Here is a 21,202-nt window from a genome sequence, read left to right on the forward strand (position 1 = left end):
AGACAGTGGGTGCAGCCCATGGAGGGCGAGCTAAAGCAAGGTGGGGCGTTGCCTCACCCGGGAAGTACAAGGGGTTGGGGAACTCCCTCCCCTAGCCAAGGGAAGCCCTGAGCAACTGTGCCATGAGGAACAGCACATTCCGGCCCAGATACTATGCTTTTCCCATCATCTCCACAACCCGCAGACCAGGAGATTACTTCAGGTGCCTACCCTACCAGGGCCATGGGTTTCAAGCACAAATTTGGCGGCCATTTGGGCAGACACTGAGCTAGCTACAAGAGTTTTTCTTCATATCCCAGTGGCACCTGGAATGCCAGCGAGGCAGAACCATTCACTCCCTTGGAAAGGAGACTGAAGCCAGGGAATCAACTGGTCTTGCTCAGCAGATACCATCCCCATGGAGTCCAGCAAGCTAAGAACCACTGGCTTGAAATTCTCGCTGCCAGCAGAGCAGTCTGAGGTCAACCTGGAATGCTCAAGGTTGGTGGGAGGAGGGGTATCTGCCATGACTGAGGCTTGAGGCTTGAGTAGGCAGTTTTCCCCACACTGTGTCTACAAAGCTGCAGGGAAATTCGAACTGGGTGAAGCCCACCACAGCTCAAGCCACTGTAGCTAGACTGCCTCTCTAGATTCCTCCTCTCTGGGCAGGGAATCTGTGAAAGAAAAGCAGCAGCCCCAGTCAGGGGCTTCTAGATAAAACTGCCATCTCCCTGGGACAGAGCACCTGGGGGAAGGAGTGGCTGTGAGCGCAACTTCAGCAGACATAAATGTTCCTGCCTGCCAGCTCTGAAGAGAGCAGCAGATCTCCCAGCACAGAGCTTGAGTTCTGCTAAGGGAGACTGCCTCCTCAAGTGGGTCCCTGACCCCATGCCTCCTGATGGGGAAACACCTCTCAGCAGAAGTTGACAGACACCTCATACAGGAGAGCTCCAGCTGGCATCTGGCAGGTGCCCCTCTGAGACAAAGCTTCCGGAGGAAGGAACAGGCAGCAATCTTTGCTGTTCTGTAGCCTCCACTGGTGATACCCAGGCAAACAGGGTCTGGAGTGAAACTCCAGCAAACTGCAATAGACCTGCAGCAAAGGGGCCTGACTGTTAGAAGGAAAACTAGCAAACAGAATGTAATAGCGTCAACATCAACAAAAAGGATATCCGCACAGAAACCCCATCTGAAAGTCACCAACATTAAAGATCAAAGGTAGATAAATCCACAAAGATTAGGAAAAAAACAGTGCAAAAAGGCTGAAAATTCCAAAATCCAGAACACCTCTTCTCTTCCAAAGGATTACAACTCATTACCAGCAAGGGAACAAAGCTGGATGGAGAATGAGTTTGATGAATTGACAGAAGTAGGCTTCAGAAGGTGGGTAATAACAAACACCCCTGAGCTAAAGGAACATATTCTAACCCAATGAAAGAAAGCTAAGAATCTTGAAAAAAGGTAGAGGAATTGCTAACTAGAATAACCAGTTTAGCAAATAACATAAATGACCTGATGGAGCTGAAAAACACAGCACGAGAACTTTGTGAAGCATACACAACTATCAATAGCCGAATCGATCAAGCGTAAGAAAGGCTATCAGAGACTGAAGACAAACTTAATGAAATAAAGCATGGAGACAAGATTACAGAAAAAAAGAGTGAAAAGGAATGAACAAAGCCTCCAAGAAATATGGGACTATGTGAAAAGACCAAACCTATTTTTGATTGATGTACCTGAAAGTGACAGGGAGAATGGAGCCAAGTTAGAAAACACCCTTCAGGATATTATCCAGGAGAACTTCCCCAATCTAGCAAGGCAGGCCAACATTCAAATTCAGGAAATACAGAGAATACCACAAAAATACTCCTTGAGAACAGCAAGCCCAAGACATATAATCGCCAGGTTGAAATAAAGTTAAAAATGTTAAGGGCAGCCAGAGAAAAGGTCAGGTTACCCACAAAAGGAAACCCATCAGACTAACAGCAGATCTCTCTGCAGAAACCCTATAAGCCAAAAGAGAGAGGGGGCCAATATTCAAATTCATTCTTAAAGAAAAGAATTTTCAACCCAGAATTTATATCCAGCCAAACTAAGCTTTATAAGTGAAGGAGAAATAAAATCCTTTACAGACAAGCAAATGCTGAGAGATTTTGTCACCACCAGGCCTGTCTTATAAGAGCTCCTGAAGGAAGAACTGAATATGGAATGGAAAAACCAGTACCGGCCACTGCAAAAACATACCAAATTGTAAAGACCATCAACACTATGAAGAAACTTTATACATATACATATATATATATATATATATATATATATATATATATAATATATATAAAGTTTCTTCATATATATATATATATATATATACACATATATGTGGACACATCCAATACAGGAGCACCCAGATTCATAGGGCAGAAATATATGTTATTTGAAACCAATGAGAATAAACACACAATGTACCAGAATCTGTGGGACACAGCTAAAGCAATATTTAGAGGGAAATTTATAGCACTAGATTCATGAAGCAAGTTCTTAGAGACTTACAAAGAGACTGAGACTCCCACACAATCATCGTGAGAGACTTTTAACACCCACTATCAATATTAGACAATTCAACAAGACAGAAAATTAACGAGGATATTCAGCACTTGAACTCAGCTCTGGACCAAGCAGACCTAATAGACATCTAAAGAACTCTTCTCCCCAAATCAACAGAATATACATTCTTCTCAGCACCACATCACACTTATTCTAAAATTGAGCACATAATTGGAAGTAAAACATTCCTCAGCAAATGCAAAAAAACAGAAATCATAACAGTTTCTTGGACCACAGATGCAATCAAATTAGAACTCAGCATTAAGAAACTCACGCAAAACTGCACAACTGCATGGAAAATAACCTGCTCCTGAATGACTATTGGGTAAATAATCAAATTAAGGCAGAAATATATAAGTTATTTGAAACCAATGAGAACAAACACACAATGTACCAGAATTTGTGGGACACAGCTAAAGCAGTATTTAGAGGGAAATTTATAGCACTAAATGCCCATAGGAGAAAGTGAAAAAGATCTAAAATCGACACTCTAACATCACAATTAAAAGAACTAGAGAAGCAAGAGCAAATAAATTCAAAAGCTAGCAGAAAACAAGAAATAACTAAGATCAGAGCAGAACTGAAAAAGATAGAGACATGAAAAACTCTTCAAAAATCGATGAATCCAGGAGGTGGTTTTTTGAAAAGATTAACAAAATAGATAGACCGCTAGCCAGACTAATAAAGAAAAGAGAGAAGAATCAAATAGACACAATAAAAAAATGATAAAGGGGATATCACCACTGATCCCATAGAAATAGGAACTACCATCAAAGAATACTATAAACACCTCTACGTAAATAAACTAGAAAATCTAGAAGAAATGAATAAATTCCTGGACACATACACCCTCCCAAGACTAAACCAGGAAGAAGTAGAATTCCTGAATAGACCAATTAACAAGTTCTGAAAGTGAGGCAGTAATCAATAGCCTACCAACCAAAAAAAGCCCAGGACCAGATGGATTCACAGCCGAATATTACCAGAGGTACAAAGAGGAGCTGGCACCATTCCTTCTGAAAGTATTCCAAACAATAGAAAAAGAGGGACTCTTCCCTAAATCATTTTATGAGGCCAGCATCATCCTGATACCAAAACCTGGCAGAGACACAACAAAAAACGACAATTTCAGGCCAATATCCCTGAGGAGCATCAATGCGAAAGTCCTCAATAAAATACTGGCAAACCAAATCTAGCAACATATCAAAAAGCTTATCCACCACAATGAAGTTGGCTTCATCCCTGGGATGCAAGACTGGTTCAACATATGCAAATCAATAAACGTAATCCATCACATAAACAGAACCAATGACAAAACCACATGATTATCTCAATAGATGCAGGATAGGCCTTTGATAAAATTCAACACCCCTTCATGTTAAAAACTCAACAAACTAGGTGTTGATGGAACATATCTCAAAATAATAAGAGCTATTTATAACAAACCCACAGCCAGTGTCATATGGAATGGGCAAAGCTAGAAGTATTTCCTTTGAAAACTGGCACAAGACAAGGATGCCCTTTGTCACCACTCCTATTCAACAAAGTATTGGAAGTTTTGGCCAGGGCAATCAGGCAAGAGAAAGAAATAAAGGGTATCCAAATAGGAAAAGAGGAAGTGATTGTGCCCTTATACATTCCCACCAGGTGTCTATGAGAGACCCAACTTCTTCACATACTTACCAACACTTAGTGTGGTCAGTCTTGTCTCATTATCGTTTTAATTAGCATTTCCCTAATAACTAATAATATTAACAAGCTTCATATATTTATTTGCCATCTACATATCTTTCTTGGTGAAGTCTGTTCAAATTATTTGTCCATTTTAAAAACTGGGTTATACATAGTTTTTCTTGAGATGGGGTCTCACTCTCCGCCCAGGTTGGAGTGCAGTGGCATGATCACAGCTCACCACAGCCTCAACCTCCCAGGCTCAAGCAATCCTCCCAACTCAGCCTCCCAAGTAGCTGGGACCACAGGTGTGTGCTACCACATCCAGCTATTTTGTTTTAATTTTTTTGTAGAGATAGGATCTCACCATGTTGCCCAGGCTGATTTCAAACTCCTAGGCTAAAGCAACCCACTTCAACCTCTCAAAGCACTGGGATTACAGGCTGAGCCACCACATCCAGCCAGTAACTTTTGACTGGGTGCCAGACATTGTGAATTTCATCCTGTTGGATGTTGGGTATTTGTATATTCCTATAAACATTCAGGTGGGGCTGAAGCAGTGCTCACTGTAAGGCTGATCATTCCCTGCAACAGAAGCAAGACCTCCTACTCTGTACTATACCCAATGCCCCTGAAATATTTGTCCAGTCTAGCTGGCAGGAACAGGCACAATCCCTGTCCATGGGTGAGCACCAGGCATGTTTCCTCTAATCCAAAAAGTTAGAGAGGAAAGGCCTTTTCACTGACCTTAAGTAGTTTTCTTGCATAGTATGCTGATCAGCATTCAGCAGTGTGCCAAAGGAGACTCTGCAGACCTGTGGGGTTCTCTCCCTGTGCAGAGCTCTCTCCTCTATCCTCTCTTTCATGTAAACACCAGCCACCCTGGCCTCCCCTGATGCTCAGCTGTGTCTTCTCAACACAGGGTCCACCTGGGGCTCCATCTGGGTTCTTGCTCTTTCTGTCACAGCGTGAAAATTCTCTCAAGGCGGTAGCGCAGGGCAACTGGAGAGTTCAGTTCATTTGTTTCCCATCTCTCAGAGATCACTGCCCTTTGGTGCCTTGGTGCCTGAAAACCATTGCTTTGTATGTTCTGTCAATGTTTTCATTGTTTCACATGGAAGGGCAAATGTTAATCTCCCTTTGCTGGAAGCCAAACTCATGGTTTTTCTAGACATAGAGACAGATGTATCTGTGCAATTTGTTGTGCATATATATGCATGTATGTATGTGTATATACATGCACACAACAAACACATACACGTACACATATCTATTTCCTGACACTACTGGCTAGGAAAGCAGTGACGTACCAGTAGCAATGAACACTCTGAGAATCCAGATCCTAGTTCCTAAATTCCATTCTCCAGGGATTCCTAAAGAAATGGCTGATTCCAGGGCTGGCACAGAATACAAATTGAGCTCGGCATATATTAGTATGCCAAGAAGAAAGGAGGTGCCCAAAGAATAGTGGGGACACAACAGAGGCACAAAGAAGCCAGGTTGAAGGAGCTCCCACCCACGAGGCAAATCTAAGACAATATGAGTATCACAATACTCCTACTAATGGATTACAGTCATGGAAAAAAAGAATCCATTAGTCCATACTCATCTAAAAACAAATTAATAAATAAATAAGGGAGAAGGAAAACCTTCCTTACAATAGAATGTTAATCACCATTTGGCAACCACTGTAGTAATAACTGACTGAGGAAAGAATCATCAATGGATGTTAAAACTGGTGGATAAAAGTTTGATGAGAAACAGGATATTTACACAGTCTCAAAGTATATTCCTTGAAAGCACAAATTAATTACAAAGTGAAAAATATTAATGTTAGCACTAAGAAACCTGGCAGACTCTACCTTAACCCAGTGATCTTAAAAATTAACCTGTAATAGGTCAAACCAACGTGTGTCTTCTGATAGATGCACTGAGTAAGATACAGTATCACCTCTGTGGCATTCCTGCCACAAAAATGTATGCATAGATGTGTGTGTGTATGAAAGTAAAGCAAAAGCTGAAAAATGTTCATAACTTGGATAAAGGATATAGGAGAGTTCTTTATATTATTCAAACATATTTAAGTTTGAAATTACTGCAAAATATGAAATCAACAAAAAAATTAACCATGCTAAATAAAAGCCTTTCTAATATGCTACACATAAACCTGCCTTTTTAAACTGAATGCCATAAACATGCAATCTCTGGTAACTCAAGGCCTTCACATTGTGAACACAGTGACTGCTAAGGGATCACTAAGCAGGGCTATCTATAAGCCATGGTCTTGAGCAATTGTTGAGTCTACATCTCCTAACTTTTCTCCCTTGACATTAGCTATCAGCTTTCATGCTTCTAGAATGCCTGTCACTAGCCACACACTTGTCTCTCTCTCTTATGATGATACTTTAATCTCCTGTGGATGGAAGATGAGATTAACGTAGCACATAGCATGTAAAGAAACTGCCTAATGTTCAGGTAGTACACATCTACTTAAAGAACTGTACACCTACCATGAGTGGCCGTAAGTACTATTGTTTTCCAAAGTTTAAAATTATTCTAGGTCTTCAGAAAAGAGGTGTGAATACAATTTTTAAAATGTCAATATATTTCAAATCTAAATTTTTGAAGAAAAACACCTCTGGCTGAGAGCCCTCTATGTACCATCAGTTAAAGGCTGCTATTTCTAAAAACAGCCTACTCATTTTCTGATCCTAGCATCCCTGTGGCAAATGTATCAAAAGAATTACCTGATTTTTTGAAAAGCTTTTCCAAAACATAATCATCATTGCTCTGTTCCTTGGCCTCACTCTTGTTTTCAGTGTCCTGCTTCTGATACCGCCTTTTCTTCACCAGGTGTGGAATTCGAGTTCCTTCAAACTTGGCGTCTCTGCAATGCTTAGAGTTCTTAGACTTTTGCTTTGGTCTCAGATGTTTCTCCAGGGTCTTTTCCTCTGCTGCATTATGATGTTTTGTTTTTGACTTGTGCTTATAAAACTTATTTTCCATTTGTTTATTCTCCCAAAAAGATTCTGTTTGAGCCTGGCTGGGTATTTCTCTTTTATAGGAAACACCCAACTTTTCATTGATACTTTCATTACCACATAGCTTAGAAGTGTTGCCTGTTCTTGAAGAATTTGAACATTCCCCATTTCCACTAATCACTGATGACTCTTCTGGTCCAGACACTGCATTTGTCTCTTCTCCAAGCCTATCATTGCTAGTTACATTACTACTCGTGTGAGGGTCATCTTTCAAAGGATCACTTTGACTAGAAGTTACTGCATTTACTTCACCTCCTTTAGCCTTAGGTTTCTCTTCAGATGATGTGGCATCATTTACAACTACGTTAGAAGCAGGGAACTTTTTGTGTTTTGGAATATCATGGTCTGCTCCAAAGGCTGGTTGAATCTTTCTTTTTAAACGGCATTTGGGTGTCTGAACATCTGATCCAGTTCCTGTAAAGAGGAAAAACACAGCTAATACTATATTGTATCATCTCGTGCAACTGATTACTTTAAATTAAACGACTTTACAAAATACCTGCAAAAATAGCGCTTGTTTCAGTGCTCTGGGACGCATCAGGACTAGTCAGGGTAAACAGCTCATAGAGATCATTGGATTTGAAAAACCGCCTTTGCTTTGGGTCTTTTAGCACTCTATTTGTCAAAAACTGCTTGAAGATTTGTCTAAAAAAATAAAAGGTAAACTGGTATAAAACAATATGTAGCTCTACCTAAAAATTCAAGTTATAAAGCAATATGGGAGGGAGATGGTAATAGTAGCTGCACATATGGCTAAATAATCCCCCAAACTTTCAGCCTTGGAAAATTATAATTTGGGAAACATATAATACATCAGCTAATCTCCCATGTCTTACAGAATTTAAATTAGAAATAATACCTTTTATTTACACCAAATGAGCTTTTTCAACCTCCAAAATCTAACACATTTCAAGAAACACCTTTTCACATGCCATCATGTGTCTCAGCCTCTCTTAGCCTCCTTGACTTGAGTACTGAGGGTCCTGTCCTGCCTAGGACCCTCCTATCATAGGGCTCAACAAACTCTCTCACCCAGGCCTTGCAACGTCTTCACTCTGACATGTCTCTCCCTGCTCCCACCTGCAGGTCCACACTCTGCTGACACCCCACACCACTGCCACTCTGGAACAGGCACCTTCGCCAGCCACACTGTCCCTCCCTGTCATTTATTCTCCTAGCTAAAGTGTGAATCTATAAGAGGAAGCTCTCTTCTTACAGAATCCAACTTGTCACCCACCCTCACACAACAGTCCCTTGAGGAACATGTAATGTTCCAGGAATAGCCCAGCATACAGTGAAGGGCACAGGAGCCAGGCTATGGCTCAAGGATAAAGTCTGTGGTGGGGCAGTGGGAGAAACTGGCAATGTCTGGATTCTACTGTGGAAGTTATCACTGTCTAAAATCCCCTAGTCATTATATAGAAAGACAGAGAATAAACAGGCATCCTGTCAACTTCTCTGTAAGGGGCATCAGAGTCAAAGACCACCAGGACACCCGCACTGATCTCACCTGCATGGTGTGTGTAAATACCAATATGGTAGCATTCAATCTTGTCACTTTTTAAACCTTTCTGAAGGCAACACACCATAGTAGGCAGAAATATTTCTCTCAAATAACAATTAATATGAAGTTTACACATAAGTGATTCTTGAAGTAGAATAAGGTAAAAAAATTATCAGGTTCAAAGACATTTTCTGACAACTCACAGTAAGCCATCTAAGCATGTTTTAAAGAAAAAGAAAAAATACAAAACAAAGACCAAAACCTTAAGTTATAGCAACTATTACTCAAAGTGACTTTTAAAAACAACACTTTGGAAAAATTCCCTGCATGCCCAGCTAAGAGCGGCTACTGGGTGCTGACCGGTGGTAGATCTTTTCTTCAATGGTGCCCGCAGTCAGGAGCCTGTACACAGTCACCTGCTTCTTCTGGCCTATTCTCCATGCTCGCTCCCGGGCCTGCAGCAGAGAGAGAGAGAGAGAGAGAGAGAGAGAGAGAGAGAGAAAAGCCAGTGGGTCACTACCTTTCACCCCGAGAGTTAGAATTTTGACTCACAATGTCAAGTGTACCTAAGGTCTGCTCAGGAAGATGAACAGCCAGTTGAAAAGACATCTGTACCTGAAAGAATGTTTGTAACTTTGCCTATGTTCTTTTGACCACAACTCTAGGAATGAATGCTATGGATAAACTGCTGAAGATGATTCCTGTCCATCTTCAACAGTTTGGCTCTGAAGGGTGCCTTCAGGGTGTGTGACTCTGAAGGGTGTCTTCTTCCGCATCAAATAGGAGACAACAAAAATGTGAACTGTACGCTGAAGCCAACCAGAACATCAAACAACAGTCACAAGCGCTAACCATGAAACTATATTTCTAGTAATACATTCTTTTTAAAAAAGAATTTAAAACAAACCTGTGTGTCGGTGCTTGGGTTCCAGTCAGGGTCATAGATGACAACTCTGTTTGCCCCTGTCAGGTTGACGCCTAAGCCTCCCACCCGCGTAGTCAGAAGAAACACAAATATGGACGTGTCCTAGAGATAAGACACAAAACACCAAGGAAACACATTTACGACCAGTTGCAGCTTTCAGCCTCTGCCTCCATATTGTACAGGTGGAACTACTGGGCTGTTCTCAATACAAGGAATGGTAATGTCCTAGAGATCTCTGGTGAATCAAAATCTCATTTCACAGCTTTTATTTTTAGTATTTAGTAGAAATACATAAAAATTGGGTTTTTAGGAGGAAAACACATTCTGTGGAAAACACATTCTTTGTTTGAGCACACACATGCCCACCACCCCTCCCCCCGCCGAATATCCAAAAGTGCACGGAGTTAAAAGCAACAAGTCTCCCCTAGCACCCCCTCCCCAAGCCCAGATGTCAACACTACTTCAGTGGGTAAGGGTGTGGATATGCTTCGTCCTTTCCCTCCAGACACAGCAGCACCACTCAACTTCCCTGTTACGTTCCCATGTTACCTCATTGTATCTTGTAATTAGTGGCTGTCTTGAAGCTATTGTAGTGGTACCATCCATCTTGAGATAGGTATACTTTCGAGCTCTAAGGAATACTTCAAGTATGTCCAGCATCTGTTTGGAGGTGAGGGATAATAGTTTGCAAAGCAAATACACATTCCCAGTGAGTGCTTCTCTGTTTATACAAATAGTCACACCTTCCCCAACAGGCCTAAGTTAAAAGGAGTTTCTTGCTTTAGGACAAATAAACAGAACTGTTAAGAATATTTTTGGTATATCCTTATAGTTAATTCTTACAACTTTTGTAAACAACCAAAACTCAGGCCTAAACACAGTTGCACACCAAAATCACATGGTAGCTTTTTTAAAAAGTCAACTTCTAGACATCAACTCTAGAGAAAGATCTAAACTCCCAAAGAAATCAGCAGACTGCCACCTCAACGTGAGTGGTAGACTTGCTTCAGAGTCTTTACTTTAGATTGAATCCCATTTTGTGAGTTTATGGCTGTCATAAAGAACCAGCCTGTTCCCCGTATGAAGTCTGCGCACTCACCTGCCGTGACTGAGAAAACAGCAATACTCGCTGGCCCTGCTTGTGCCATATTTTCAACAAAGATTCAACAACAATCATTTTCCCGGAACGTTTCCAGTACCCAAACTGATCTTCTTCTAGTTCATCATCAGGAAGACCTTTGAGATTCTTGGGACCTCCAGAAAAGAGATCAGGGTGGTTGCAAATTTTTCTTAGGGCTATAAGTCCGGAGAAAATCTGTGGTAAGAAAGAACATATGTGCAATCAATGACCCCATGTAAAATAAGATTCCCTAGGGAAGGAAGCTGTTTAACGTATAACAGACTAAAAACAGTTCTCCACAAGCTTCTTAGTTTCTTCCCTAATCACAGCATTATCAGGAGCTGGGAGAAATTAACTTTCACTCATCTTGTTTCCCTGTTAGAACAAGTTCTCAATAACAAAAAAAATCTACTGGACTGAACACTTTTACAGGGGTCATATTCAATTGCTAATAATTCATTTTCCCTCACTAGAAAAAAAAGTATGCAGTTCACAGCATTATAAACTGAATATAAAAGAGGAACTTGCCTTTAAAATATAGATCAGAAATGTCCTATCAACCTAAATTTGGAGATATCAGTCATATGACTTATCAAATGCATTTAAATATTAAACTCCTAAGTACCTCACTAAAAGTTATGTAGTTTAATATGAGTCAGAAGTTGAGGATCCATTGACCTTTAGATTATTTTTAGATCAGAAAAAAAAATGCATGAAAAAATGCAAATATGCGAAAGATATGAAGTATGGTCCATGCAGCAGAAGGGTATAAAAGACGAGGGGTGAGTGCTCCCAGCCCATCCCCATGAAAGGACATTAACAAAACTCCAATAATGGGGCTCTTCCAGCCTTGAGAGGATGTCTCAAATCAAACTCACTGGTATAAAAGCTTGAACAGCTGGGCACGGTGGCTCAGGCCTGTAATCCTAGCACTCTGGGAGGCCGAGGCGGGTGGATCACGAGGTCAGAAGTTCAAGACCAGCCTGGCCAAGATGGCAAAACCTCATCTCTACTAAAAATACAAAAATCAGTCAGGGGTGGTGATGGGCACCTGTAATTCCAGCTACTCGGGAGACTGAGGCAGAAGAATCGCTTGAACCTGGGAGACAGAGGCTGCAGTGAGCCAAGATCACGCTACTGCACTCCAGCCCAGGCGACAGAGCGAAACTCTGTCTCAAATAAAAGAAAGAAAGCTTGAGCAGAAAAAGAGAAAATCACCATTAAGCCAATAATCAAAGGGTATGGTAGCCATCACTAGTAAACAACAGTTAAACAGATTAACAACAATCTCAATAAGTCAGGAACATTGGCAAACCTCCCCAGAGTCATCTGTGACTCATTTTTCTTCCTTTCAATCTGCACTGTCCAATGCAGTAGTCACTAGCCACAAGTGGCTACTGACCACATGAAGGATGGCTAGTCCAAATTGTGATGTCCTGCGTTGCATATGTAAAATACACACCCAATTTCGAAGACAGTACAAAAAAGGAGTAAAATACCTTGTTAATAATTTTTAATTTTTGATTACATATTAAAATATTTTAGATACATTAGGTGAAATAAAATATATAATCAAAATTAATTTCACCTGTTTCTCTTTTTCACTTTTTTAATGTGACTACTAGAAAATTTACAATTCCAAGTCTGGCTTGCATTCTGTCTCCTGAATAGTGTGATCTAGACCCCTTAACTTGGAGAGACCTGAAGGGGAGATTCATGGAGATGAATAGATGTGAATGACTGAAAAACCTCCTGTTGCTACCAATAAGAGATAAAATAAGAAATCGTGAGAGATGATTAAAAGAACTGAAATGACCTAATCACACTCATATATTTATACAATAGAGTCTTTTGGAGAAGACACTAGCTAGGAACTTCTGAATTCTGGACACTAGTAGAAAGAGAGCTTTCTCAGTATTGAAAAAAAGAGAATCACCATAAATACATTACTGTCATACCCTGGGGACAACCAGAATTAGAGCCAGGGACATTTGAACCAGATTTATATCTGGTTCCTAACATTGTAATGGTTCATAAACATTTATTGAGGCATGGGCTCCTTTAGGAAGCTGATGAAAGTTATGAATTCTCATGATCCTCTTCACAAGATATATAATTTTGGTCATAATTTCTGGAAAAACCCAGATATGCACCTGACACCCACCCACCTACCAGTTAAGACCCTCGGGAGTAACAGAAACTGCACAGCTCGCCGTTGTATTTGTGACTGGGTTCAGATCCACAGTGCACAGCTCTGCAACCTACCACCTTCCACCAGTTATCTAACTCCTTTGCACCTAACAGCTCCAGGCCATAGGCTGACTGCACATCTACCATGCAGGACTGCATGCAAGTGAACTGAGATGACAGTATGTGAAAAGCCTGGCACACTCGAGATCCTAGTTTCCTTTCTTCCCTTGGTCCACAATTCATTTCTCCAGCTTCTATTCTTTAGCTGACCTGCATCTCTCCATTGAGAATCCTGTAAACTTCTTTGGAATCAATGAAATTTTGGTAGACTTTATGCTGCTCATCTGTAAGACGACAAAATAAGACCTACAGAAGGAAAAACAAGGAAACTATAATTTCAAAAAAAAATTAACAGAAATAATTGAAATATCAACAAAACTTACCGATCAAAACAGCACAATGCATGCAATTTTAATGATATCCCTATTATTAATATTAAAACAACAAAGGGTGATGATACTTCTCACCACACCCTGCTCACCAGCCCCTTCATCTCTGTCGCTCATCTACCTCCAGGTGCCATCCCACAGTCCCCAAAGACTGGCTTCCTGCTCACCAGCAAGTTCACGGACCAGGTGCACAAACCATCCTCCATGTTAGCCTCCACATGCTCAAACCATCCCACCTCCTGTGACTCATGCCATGCTCTAATCAGCAGAACTGACCAGAGACCACAACCTCACCTGGAGCTCTCCCTTTCCTGGAGCTCTAAGTACAGGTCCATGAGATACCAGGCTCGCCTTGGACAGCAACCTTACCTTCCCAGCCCACTGCACCAACCACTCCATGCCATCACACTCTGCGGCCTTCCACCTCCCAACCCTCCCTCCTTCGCCAAGTCCCCACCTCCCAACCCTCCCTCCTTCGCCAAGTCCATCACCAACAGTTACATTCCCATGGATGCCCATTCAGCCACCCCTCTGCCACCTACCTGGACCCCTTTCAACCCCCTGCATATTCCCTGTAAACTTCTAAATGTAGGTCAACTCAACCATCAGCCTTCTCTAGGCCTATGGTCAGTGCTGGTGCTGCTAGAGAAAAGCTCCTTCCTGGCTGCATACTGCCACGGCCTGTCCTGCTCCAGGGGGTCCTCCACACATGCCCACCCAGCACCTTCCACAAGCCCAGGGCAGCTGTGCCCGTGCTCCTCACCACCCAGCCACTCACACCTCTGTCTCAACTTTTACTTGTAAACAATCAGACAAATAAAAACAACATGAAAATCAAACCTGAACCTACCAGGATCAGGCACAATTCCCTGGTTTTCACTCCCTAATATGTCTCTACTTCTGCACCCACTTTAGCTCACTGTCCTTTATTCCAAGAAGAAGAGGTTCCTGTACAGGATGGAGGGCAACCCTTCAACCTGTGCACTACATTTGAAGACCCACTCATTCTCCTCAGTATAGTGCCTCACTTGTTAGTCTCCAAGTGGAAGATGGGGGTGTCCCTGAGAAAATACGGCACAAACCCCACCTCCATTTCCTCACCTCCAGTCACTCCTGAAGCCTGCACCCAGAGCAAGCCTCATGGACACCTCTGTTAATGCCACTGAGGCATCACTCATGACTTCCTAGGGGCCAAACACATCGGGTCCTTCCCAGGTCACCCCACTTACCTTCCAAGGCCCAGGCCTTCACTTCTGTTCATGTACCTGTTTGCTCCAGCCTCCCCAGTCTTTCCAGCTAGTTCCTCCTCTTCTACCCTCCTTGTTGCTCCCAGCCCTGACCACACTGGCCTCCCTGCTGTCCGTGGATGCCCCAAAGCATGGTCACAGCCCACCATCTAAAATGCTCTGTCTTCAAAACTGATATGACTCACTCCTTCGCCTTCTTTAGGCCTCTGCTCAGATGTCAGTTCATCAGAGGTCTTCTCTAACCATCCCTTATAAATGGCCCACTTCCCCAGCAATCCCAGCTTATCCTTGAACCTTGCTTCATTTGTCTGCACACTTACTACTGCCACCTGACATCTTCTATACCTTTCTGTGACACTCTCCCTCAAGGATAGATGTGAGTTCCCATGAGAACAAAACTTGTTTTGTTCACTGCTATATCTCAGAGCCCAGGGTCATGACAGGCACATGGTTGGCACCTGATACAATTTGCAGCATGAAAGAATTAGGGACTTAAGGAGAATGGAGATGCTTAAAAGAGTAGCTGTAGGAACCCATGTGTCAATAAGGGGAAGGTCAAAGCCTGTGGACTAGAGAAGAATCCACTGAGGGCAGACGCCACAGCAGGCCCAGACTGCCCACAGTTTCAGGACCACACCTCACCAGACTCTCACCCACAGAGGAGAATCAGAGTGAAGGGACAGGCACACTTATGCTTTAGGAATGCTTTGTTAAATCCTGCATTTACAGACCTGTTCATTTTTATCCGGCAAAGAAAGGCTCATCTTGACATCTGACTTCATTCTCCGCAGTAGGTATGGATTTATGGTATCTCGTAAGACACATGCACACTTGTAAGCAGTTTTGACCTTTAATAAGAGCATAGAGGGAAATATTATTATATATGTTTAAGGAACGCATTTGTTCTTACCTCTCAATTGCTTCCATTCCTTAAAAAATAAAAGAATGACCAACAGCTGTACAAAATCAGTGGGAAATGATTGCAAAGTGGTTTGAAAAAGCTAGCATAAGTTCCATATACTCCAAGGGTGGTAGCTTTCATAATATTATCAGTTAAAAAAAAAATCTCATTAACCAAAATGTACAACAAAAGAAAAACTGATAATTTTGTGTCTTATTTCTCTTGTTCACTTTGCTTTAATTGTTATTGTACAGTTAAACCCTAAAGTAGAGACTTATTGGGTTCTTGACCACCACTCCCTAGGGGAAAAACTGCTTTTGTACAAATTATGATCTTGTATTCTCCAAAAGCTACAAAGGAACTCTGCAAGGCTGAAGATCAAAAGCTAACTCTGGGGAAAAGCTGCAGTGATGGAGCAGTCAGCCAATAAGCAGAGATTACTGCCCACTGGAGACTTACAAGAGTAAGTTCAACAAGAGCCCTCTGAACCCAGAAACAAAGGTCACTCTGCCCTAAAATGCAGCATATGGTTCTGTAATGGAGCACTGCCACATGAGATGGGTACTAAATATATGCAGAAAAGCAAAGCCCCACAGTCCAGAAAACCACTCCCTCTGCAATTCACTTACAGGTAAAGTATTCAGTAAATTATTGCTACGTCAAAAAAAATCTAAATAGGCTTAACAACTTAGTAAAAACTATTTCATGGAAAAAATTCCAACCAAAGTTTAAATTTAAAAAAGTCAACTGTAAAATAAATGATAATAAAAACCAGCTTGACCACACGTTAAAAAATATTTTAAAGAATGCTAAGAATACCTCACTCATGCACATATATGTATGTGTACTTGTTGTGTGAATGCATGTGCATAAATATTAAAATAGGCTTGACTTGGAATAATACATACAAAAGAAGTCCAACTAATCAACGACTTTTAGTTATATATAATCCCTTAAATGTATCATTCACTGATAAAAAATCACCTTGAAAATGATAATGAGGTACATATTATGATTTCTGATGCAGAGATGATGGAATTTCAGAATTTAAAAATACAGTCCCACTGAAGAAGCACAAACGTACAGTGTGTGAAGGAAACTGCCCCACATCCTCCCTCTGCCCACACCTCCTCAGACAGAAGAGCGAGCATGCTGGTTGGAGGTGCTTGGTCAACTAAACCAGGGCTAGGCTGGGGAGTGGCCAGGCTGTGGCTCCTGTTCTCTCCTGCATGATACCCTATGGAGATGATCTTCTATCTCATTCCCAACTGGCTCCCAGTCTGCTTCTCTGTTCATAAAAACACAAGGTGGGGATCCAGCTAGATTTTTCTACCAATGCCCACACCCCAGTGCTATGGAAAACGGACACCTTATTGAGCATGCCCACACTCTTTCCCACTTCGACAAGGCAGAACTCTGCCTCTTCCTGAGCACAGTGATCAGGTTAGTCACCAGAATGCTGAGAATCAACAACCTTGCGTGTGAAATGAAGAGGTTCAACGAGACATCCCTGTAGGCTCTTCTCAGTTCTCACATGCTCTGCCCCAGTTGAGCAAACCAACCTCAGCAGCAGTCTGTATTTGGGCTGCTGACATGCTCCCCATCACCTTTCTCACCTTTCAGGCCCCAGCTTAGTCATCCCTTCTCCAGAAAGCCTTTCTGAGCCCCACAAGCTCTGACACTGGGCATCTCCCCTGATCACAGTCCTCACCACCCTCTACTGGAACCAGGTTTTAGTGTCTTTTTCCCCTGTGCCCACCCCTATTGGACTGGAAATATTAGTCATGGGAAGGTTCTGATTTCCAGCCCCTGCCATCATTTTAGCACCAGCATGACAGAATAAATACCAGCACACGAACTACCTTCTTAGAATTCAATAAAAGAAAGCAACATGGTCTTAAACAGAAAGCAAATACAACCAATACTCTGCTCCCAAGAATCTTACCTGCTACAAAGGAGAGAAAGATAAGTACATAAATTCCTAAAACAAGCACTTCAAGGGAAAAAAAAAAGATCATAATGACATTTGATCATAATGACATTATAGATCATAATCATTTTTCTATAAATGACTTAATGCCAAAGGAGAAGTGGTAACATCACAGTTTAGATCTGGTCAATGCCACCTTACTTAAAGTAATCAGAGTTAACATCACCCATAATGGGAAAAACAGACAGCATGCTCCTCCAGATACCATGAACTGAGGAAGACACATCGCTTCTGTGATATTCCTGGCTAAAACGTATAACCTGAATCCAATCATGAAGAAAAGTAAGGCAAACCCAAACTGAGGTACATTCTACAAACAGGCCTGTAATCTTTAAAAAATGTCAAGGTAATGAAGGGCAAAGAAACTGTCCCAGATTAAAGAAGACTAGAGACATGGAAACTATTGGAACAACTGGCAAAATATGAGTGATTATAGAGTAGGTAACAGACTCTTATCAAACTTCCTTCCGATTTTGTTGCTTACACTGGCTATGTAAGAGGCTATCCCTGTTCTTGGAAATACACACTGAAGGATTTGGAGGAAGGGACATCAGATCTGCAACCTGCCTTCAGAGGGTTAGAAAACTAACTTTAGCTGTGAATCTACCTGGAAAGAGGTTGGGGAGAAATGGTAAAGCCAATGTGGCAAAATGTCTGCAAAATGCTAACAATCAGTGCATCTGGGTGAAGTGTACTTAAGAGGGTTTTCTTGTTTGTTTTTTTACAATTCTTGCAACTTTTTGTTAAGTTTGAAATTATTTCAAAACAAATTTTCTTTTTAAAAGAAACAGGAGATTCAGAGAAAGAAGAGTGTCCTTACAAAAGTTAACTGAAAACCATTCAATCTCAAAATGCAAAACATACTAAAATTGTTTTTGACAATCTTTTGATCTTAAAGGTCTAAAATTCATTTTCTAATTAAATACTCCAAAATACAAGACCTTCTCTTTTGGTGAAAGGCCTCATCCCTGGCTCAGCCATGGCCTGGTAGGCACAGCCCCACCGTGAAGGGCTGCGCAGAAACCTTACCTCCCACCCAGGCTGGAGCCTGCCCTGCAGGCCACAAAGTGCCCTGCAGCTAACTTCACCTCCTGGCATTCCTGTCTGTGACCACCCATTCCATCAGGCACCAGGGCCTGAAACTTCAGGAGTCAGTCAGTCAATCACAACAAGCTTAGCCCCTACTCCATCTCCTCGACCCTATCAGCCTCCAAAATGTTTGTTTGTTCTGCCTAAAAATATCACCTGGGTCTCCTGCCTCACCACCTTTCTCAGACCACCACCCAAGATCAGGTCCAGGTCCTCATGGCCCTTACTCCAGTGGTTCCTACAGGTCACTCAATGCCAGCCTCCCTCCTGTGACTACCCTGTAGCCTGAGGAACCCCTGAGAACCAGCATCTTCCAGCGTCCTGCTCAGACACCCTCAGTAACCCAGACCTCCCCGAGTGCCACTACTTCCCTTTCAAGGTCCCCCAGTTCTGGCATCCATAGCTTTCTAACTATGCCCCCACAAGCATCTCCAGTCCAGTCAAATGGGTCTCTTCACTGCCCCCAGCCACATATGGTGGCTGCATCCACATGGCTGCCCTAATCTAGAATGCCCTCACTCTCCGTGGCCTACATTCCCAAAATCAGGTTAAGGGACATGTCTCATTAAATCATCCCCGAACAGTCCGATCCTCCTGGTGTCCCCGTTTCTAAGTTTCTCCACTACTTTATAAGATGCACTACCCCAATTTACAGAACTAAATTACATGCTGTCCCAAACTGGTTTGCCCATTTCATAATTTCTAACTGTCCTTCTGCCCACATGTGACATCTTTTTAAAATTTCTTATCTGACCAAAACATCCCAGGAACACAATGCCAAAACTGTTTAATTTCTATTAAGCAAAGAGAAATTTTATTCTAGGGCTTTCCTCTCTGTGAATATTTTTCATGTTTTAAGTGAAAAAATATGATCAAGCAAAAATAATTTTGTGATTTTTTTTTTTTTTTTTTTTTTTTTTTTAATTATTAAATATTTTTTTTTTTTTTTTTTTTTTTTTTTTTTTTTTTTTTTTACCAGGTACCAATAAGCTTGGTCATCCTTCTTACATTCTGGGTGACTTGGCTACATACAAAATACAGTATTTAGTAGGAGCATTTTAAATATTAAAATGCCAAAAGTGTTATCTTCCTAATATATTACCTGTACTGGGGAAGCATTTGAATATCCCCCCATGGTGATGGGGATGGAGAACTGCTCCAAAAACACAGGCAACGTGCCTAACTTTCCCGGGAAGATGAAGTCGAAGAGCGACCACAACTCTCGGAGGTTATTTTGCAACGGTGAGCCAGACAAGATGATCCGATGAGGAGTACGAAACTATTTAAGGAAAGGAAACACCTTTTTATTAAGTGTACCCTTGAGCATACAATCACCATTCCTATCCCAAAATGCTCCCCTGCAATATTATTTATACATTTACTCATCATTCTTGCATCATTTTGGTACACTCCAAAACATATACATTTTATGCAATTAGAAATCCTTAATTACATTTAGATGAAAAAATGAGGAATAATTTTTCCTTATTGTTCAAGATGAATACTATAGATTAGAGTTGGGTTTGGTTACATTCTAACAACTGGTCCCTACAAGAGACATTAAATAACATGAACAATCAGCATTAAAAACATGATTAAGGGTAAAAACAGAGTTTTCTGCATTAAGGAAAATGCATATTTTAAATTCCTTGTGCAAAGGCACAAGGAAAGATTCAATAAATGTGTTACTAAAAGCAGAGAGTTTATTCTGAATTAAATATTCTTCTCCACCTGGAAATCTCCCTTGTTATAAGAGGTCATACCTGTTTGCAAGCAAGGGTGACAGCAGCATTTGGATTTCGAATTTTGTGTCCTTCATCCAAGATCACATAGTGCCAGTCATACCTGCTAATGTCATCCTGCATCAGTCGAATGTAGGAGTAAGATGTGATCAAAATTCCATGACAATGAGCAACAACTCGAATTAGTTTCTCCTAAGACCATAATAAAATGGTAAAGTCAGTTTTAAATAAGAAATGACACCCTTTCAATCATGACACAATATAAAGCACTTTATAAAAATGCACAAATACAAACATAACACTCACAATCAAAGACATTATCAGCATTAGAAGTGTACTTGTTAACCTGGCAAATAGTAAACACTAATACAGCCATTATTGGGGAAAGGAGACTCAAAAAGATGACAAAGTTATAATACATATATATTAAATATATACATATTACATGTTTTTTTCCAAAACAATCCTTTGTGTCCATCCTTGTTAAAACAACAATGTGGATTGAAAATATATTAATTTGTTTTTTCTCGGATCCAAGATGGCCGTTTAGGAACAGCTCAGGATTGCAGCTCCCAGTGAAAGCGCAGAGGGTGAGTGGACGCCGCGTTTTTATTGCCCACAGACTAGGAAATTCCCGGGCAGAGGTGCTCCACGGTCGCCAGCGCGGCCGTGCCGGCCAGCGCTGCGGCTTTGCCCCGCGCGGCTGCTTTGTCGGCGCCCCAGAGCCGCGGTTCTCCGTACAAAATACAC

At 41.5% G+C, this 21,202-nt stretch overlaps 1 protein-coding gene across 4 annotated transcripts in view; it reads right to left on the reverse strand.

Moving 5' to 3' along the window:
* ERCC6 (ERCC excision repair 6, chromatin remodeling factor) overlaps window positions 1-21,202 on the reverse strand; it is an 89,210-nt gene that overhangs the window by 6,881 nt on the left and 61,127 nt on the right. For all 4 annotated transcript variants that reach the window (XM_017504685.2, XM_017504687.2, XM_017504686.2 and 1 more), the window contains exons 9-18: window positions 20,474-20,644; window positions 19,813-19,989; window positions 15,462-15,578; window positions 13,305-13,400; window positions 10,824-11,039; window positions 10,274-10,384; window positions 9,707-9,826; window positions 9,160-9,254; window positions 7,795-7,940; window positions 7,002-7,709 (exon numbers count right to left, since the gene is read on the reverse strand). In XM_017504685.2, the coding sequence (XP_017360174.1) occupies window positions 7,002-7,709; window positions 7,795-7,940; window positions 9,160-9,254; window positions 9,707-9,826; window positions 10,274-10,384; window positions 10,824-11,039; window positions 13,305-13,400; window positions 15,462-15,578; window positions 19,813-19,989; window positions 20,474-20,644 (1,957 nt within the window). The remainder of the gene's footprint in view (window positions 1-7,001; window positions 7,710-7,794; window positions 7,941-9,159; window positions 9,255-9,706; window positions 9,827-10,273; window positions 10,385-10,823; window positions 11,040-13,304; window positions 13,401-15,461; window positions 15,579-19,812; window positions 19,990-20,473; window positions 20,645-21,202) is intronic.

This window comes from Cebus imitator, unplaced genomic scaffold (genome assembly GCF_001604975.1).
Source record: "Cebus imitator isolate Cc_AM_T3 unplaced genomic scaffold, Cebus_imitator-1.0 Scaffold326, whole genome shotgun sequence".
Classification (NCBI taxonomy): Eukaryota; Metazoa; Chordata; class Mammalia; order Primates; family Cebidae; genus Cebus; species Cebus imitator.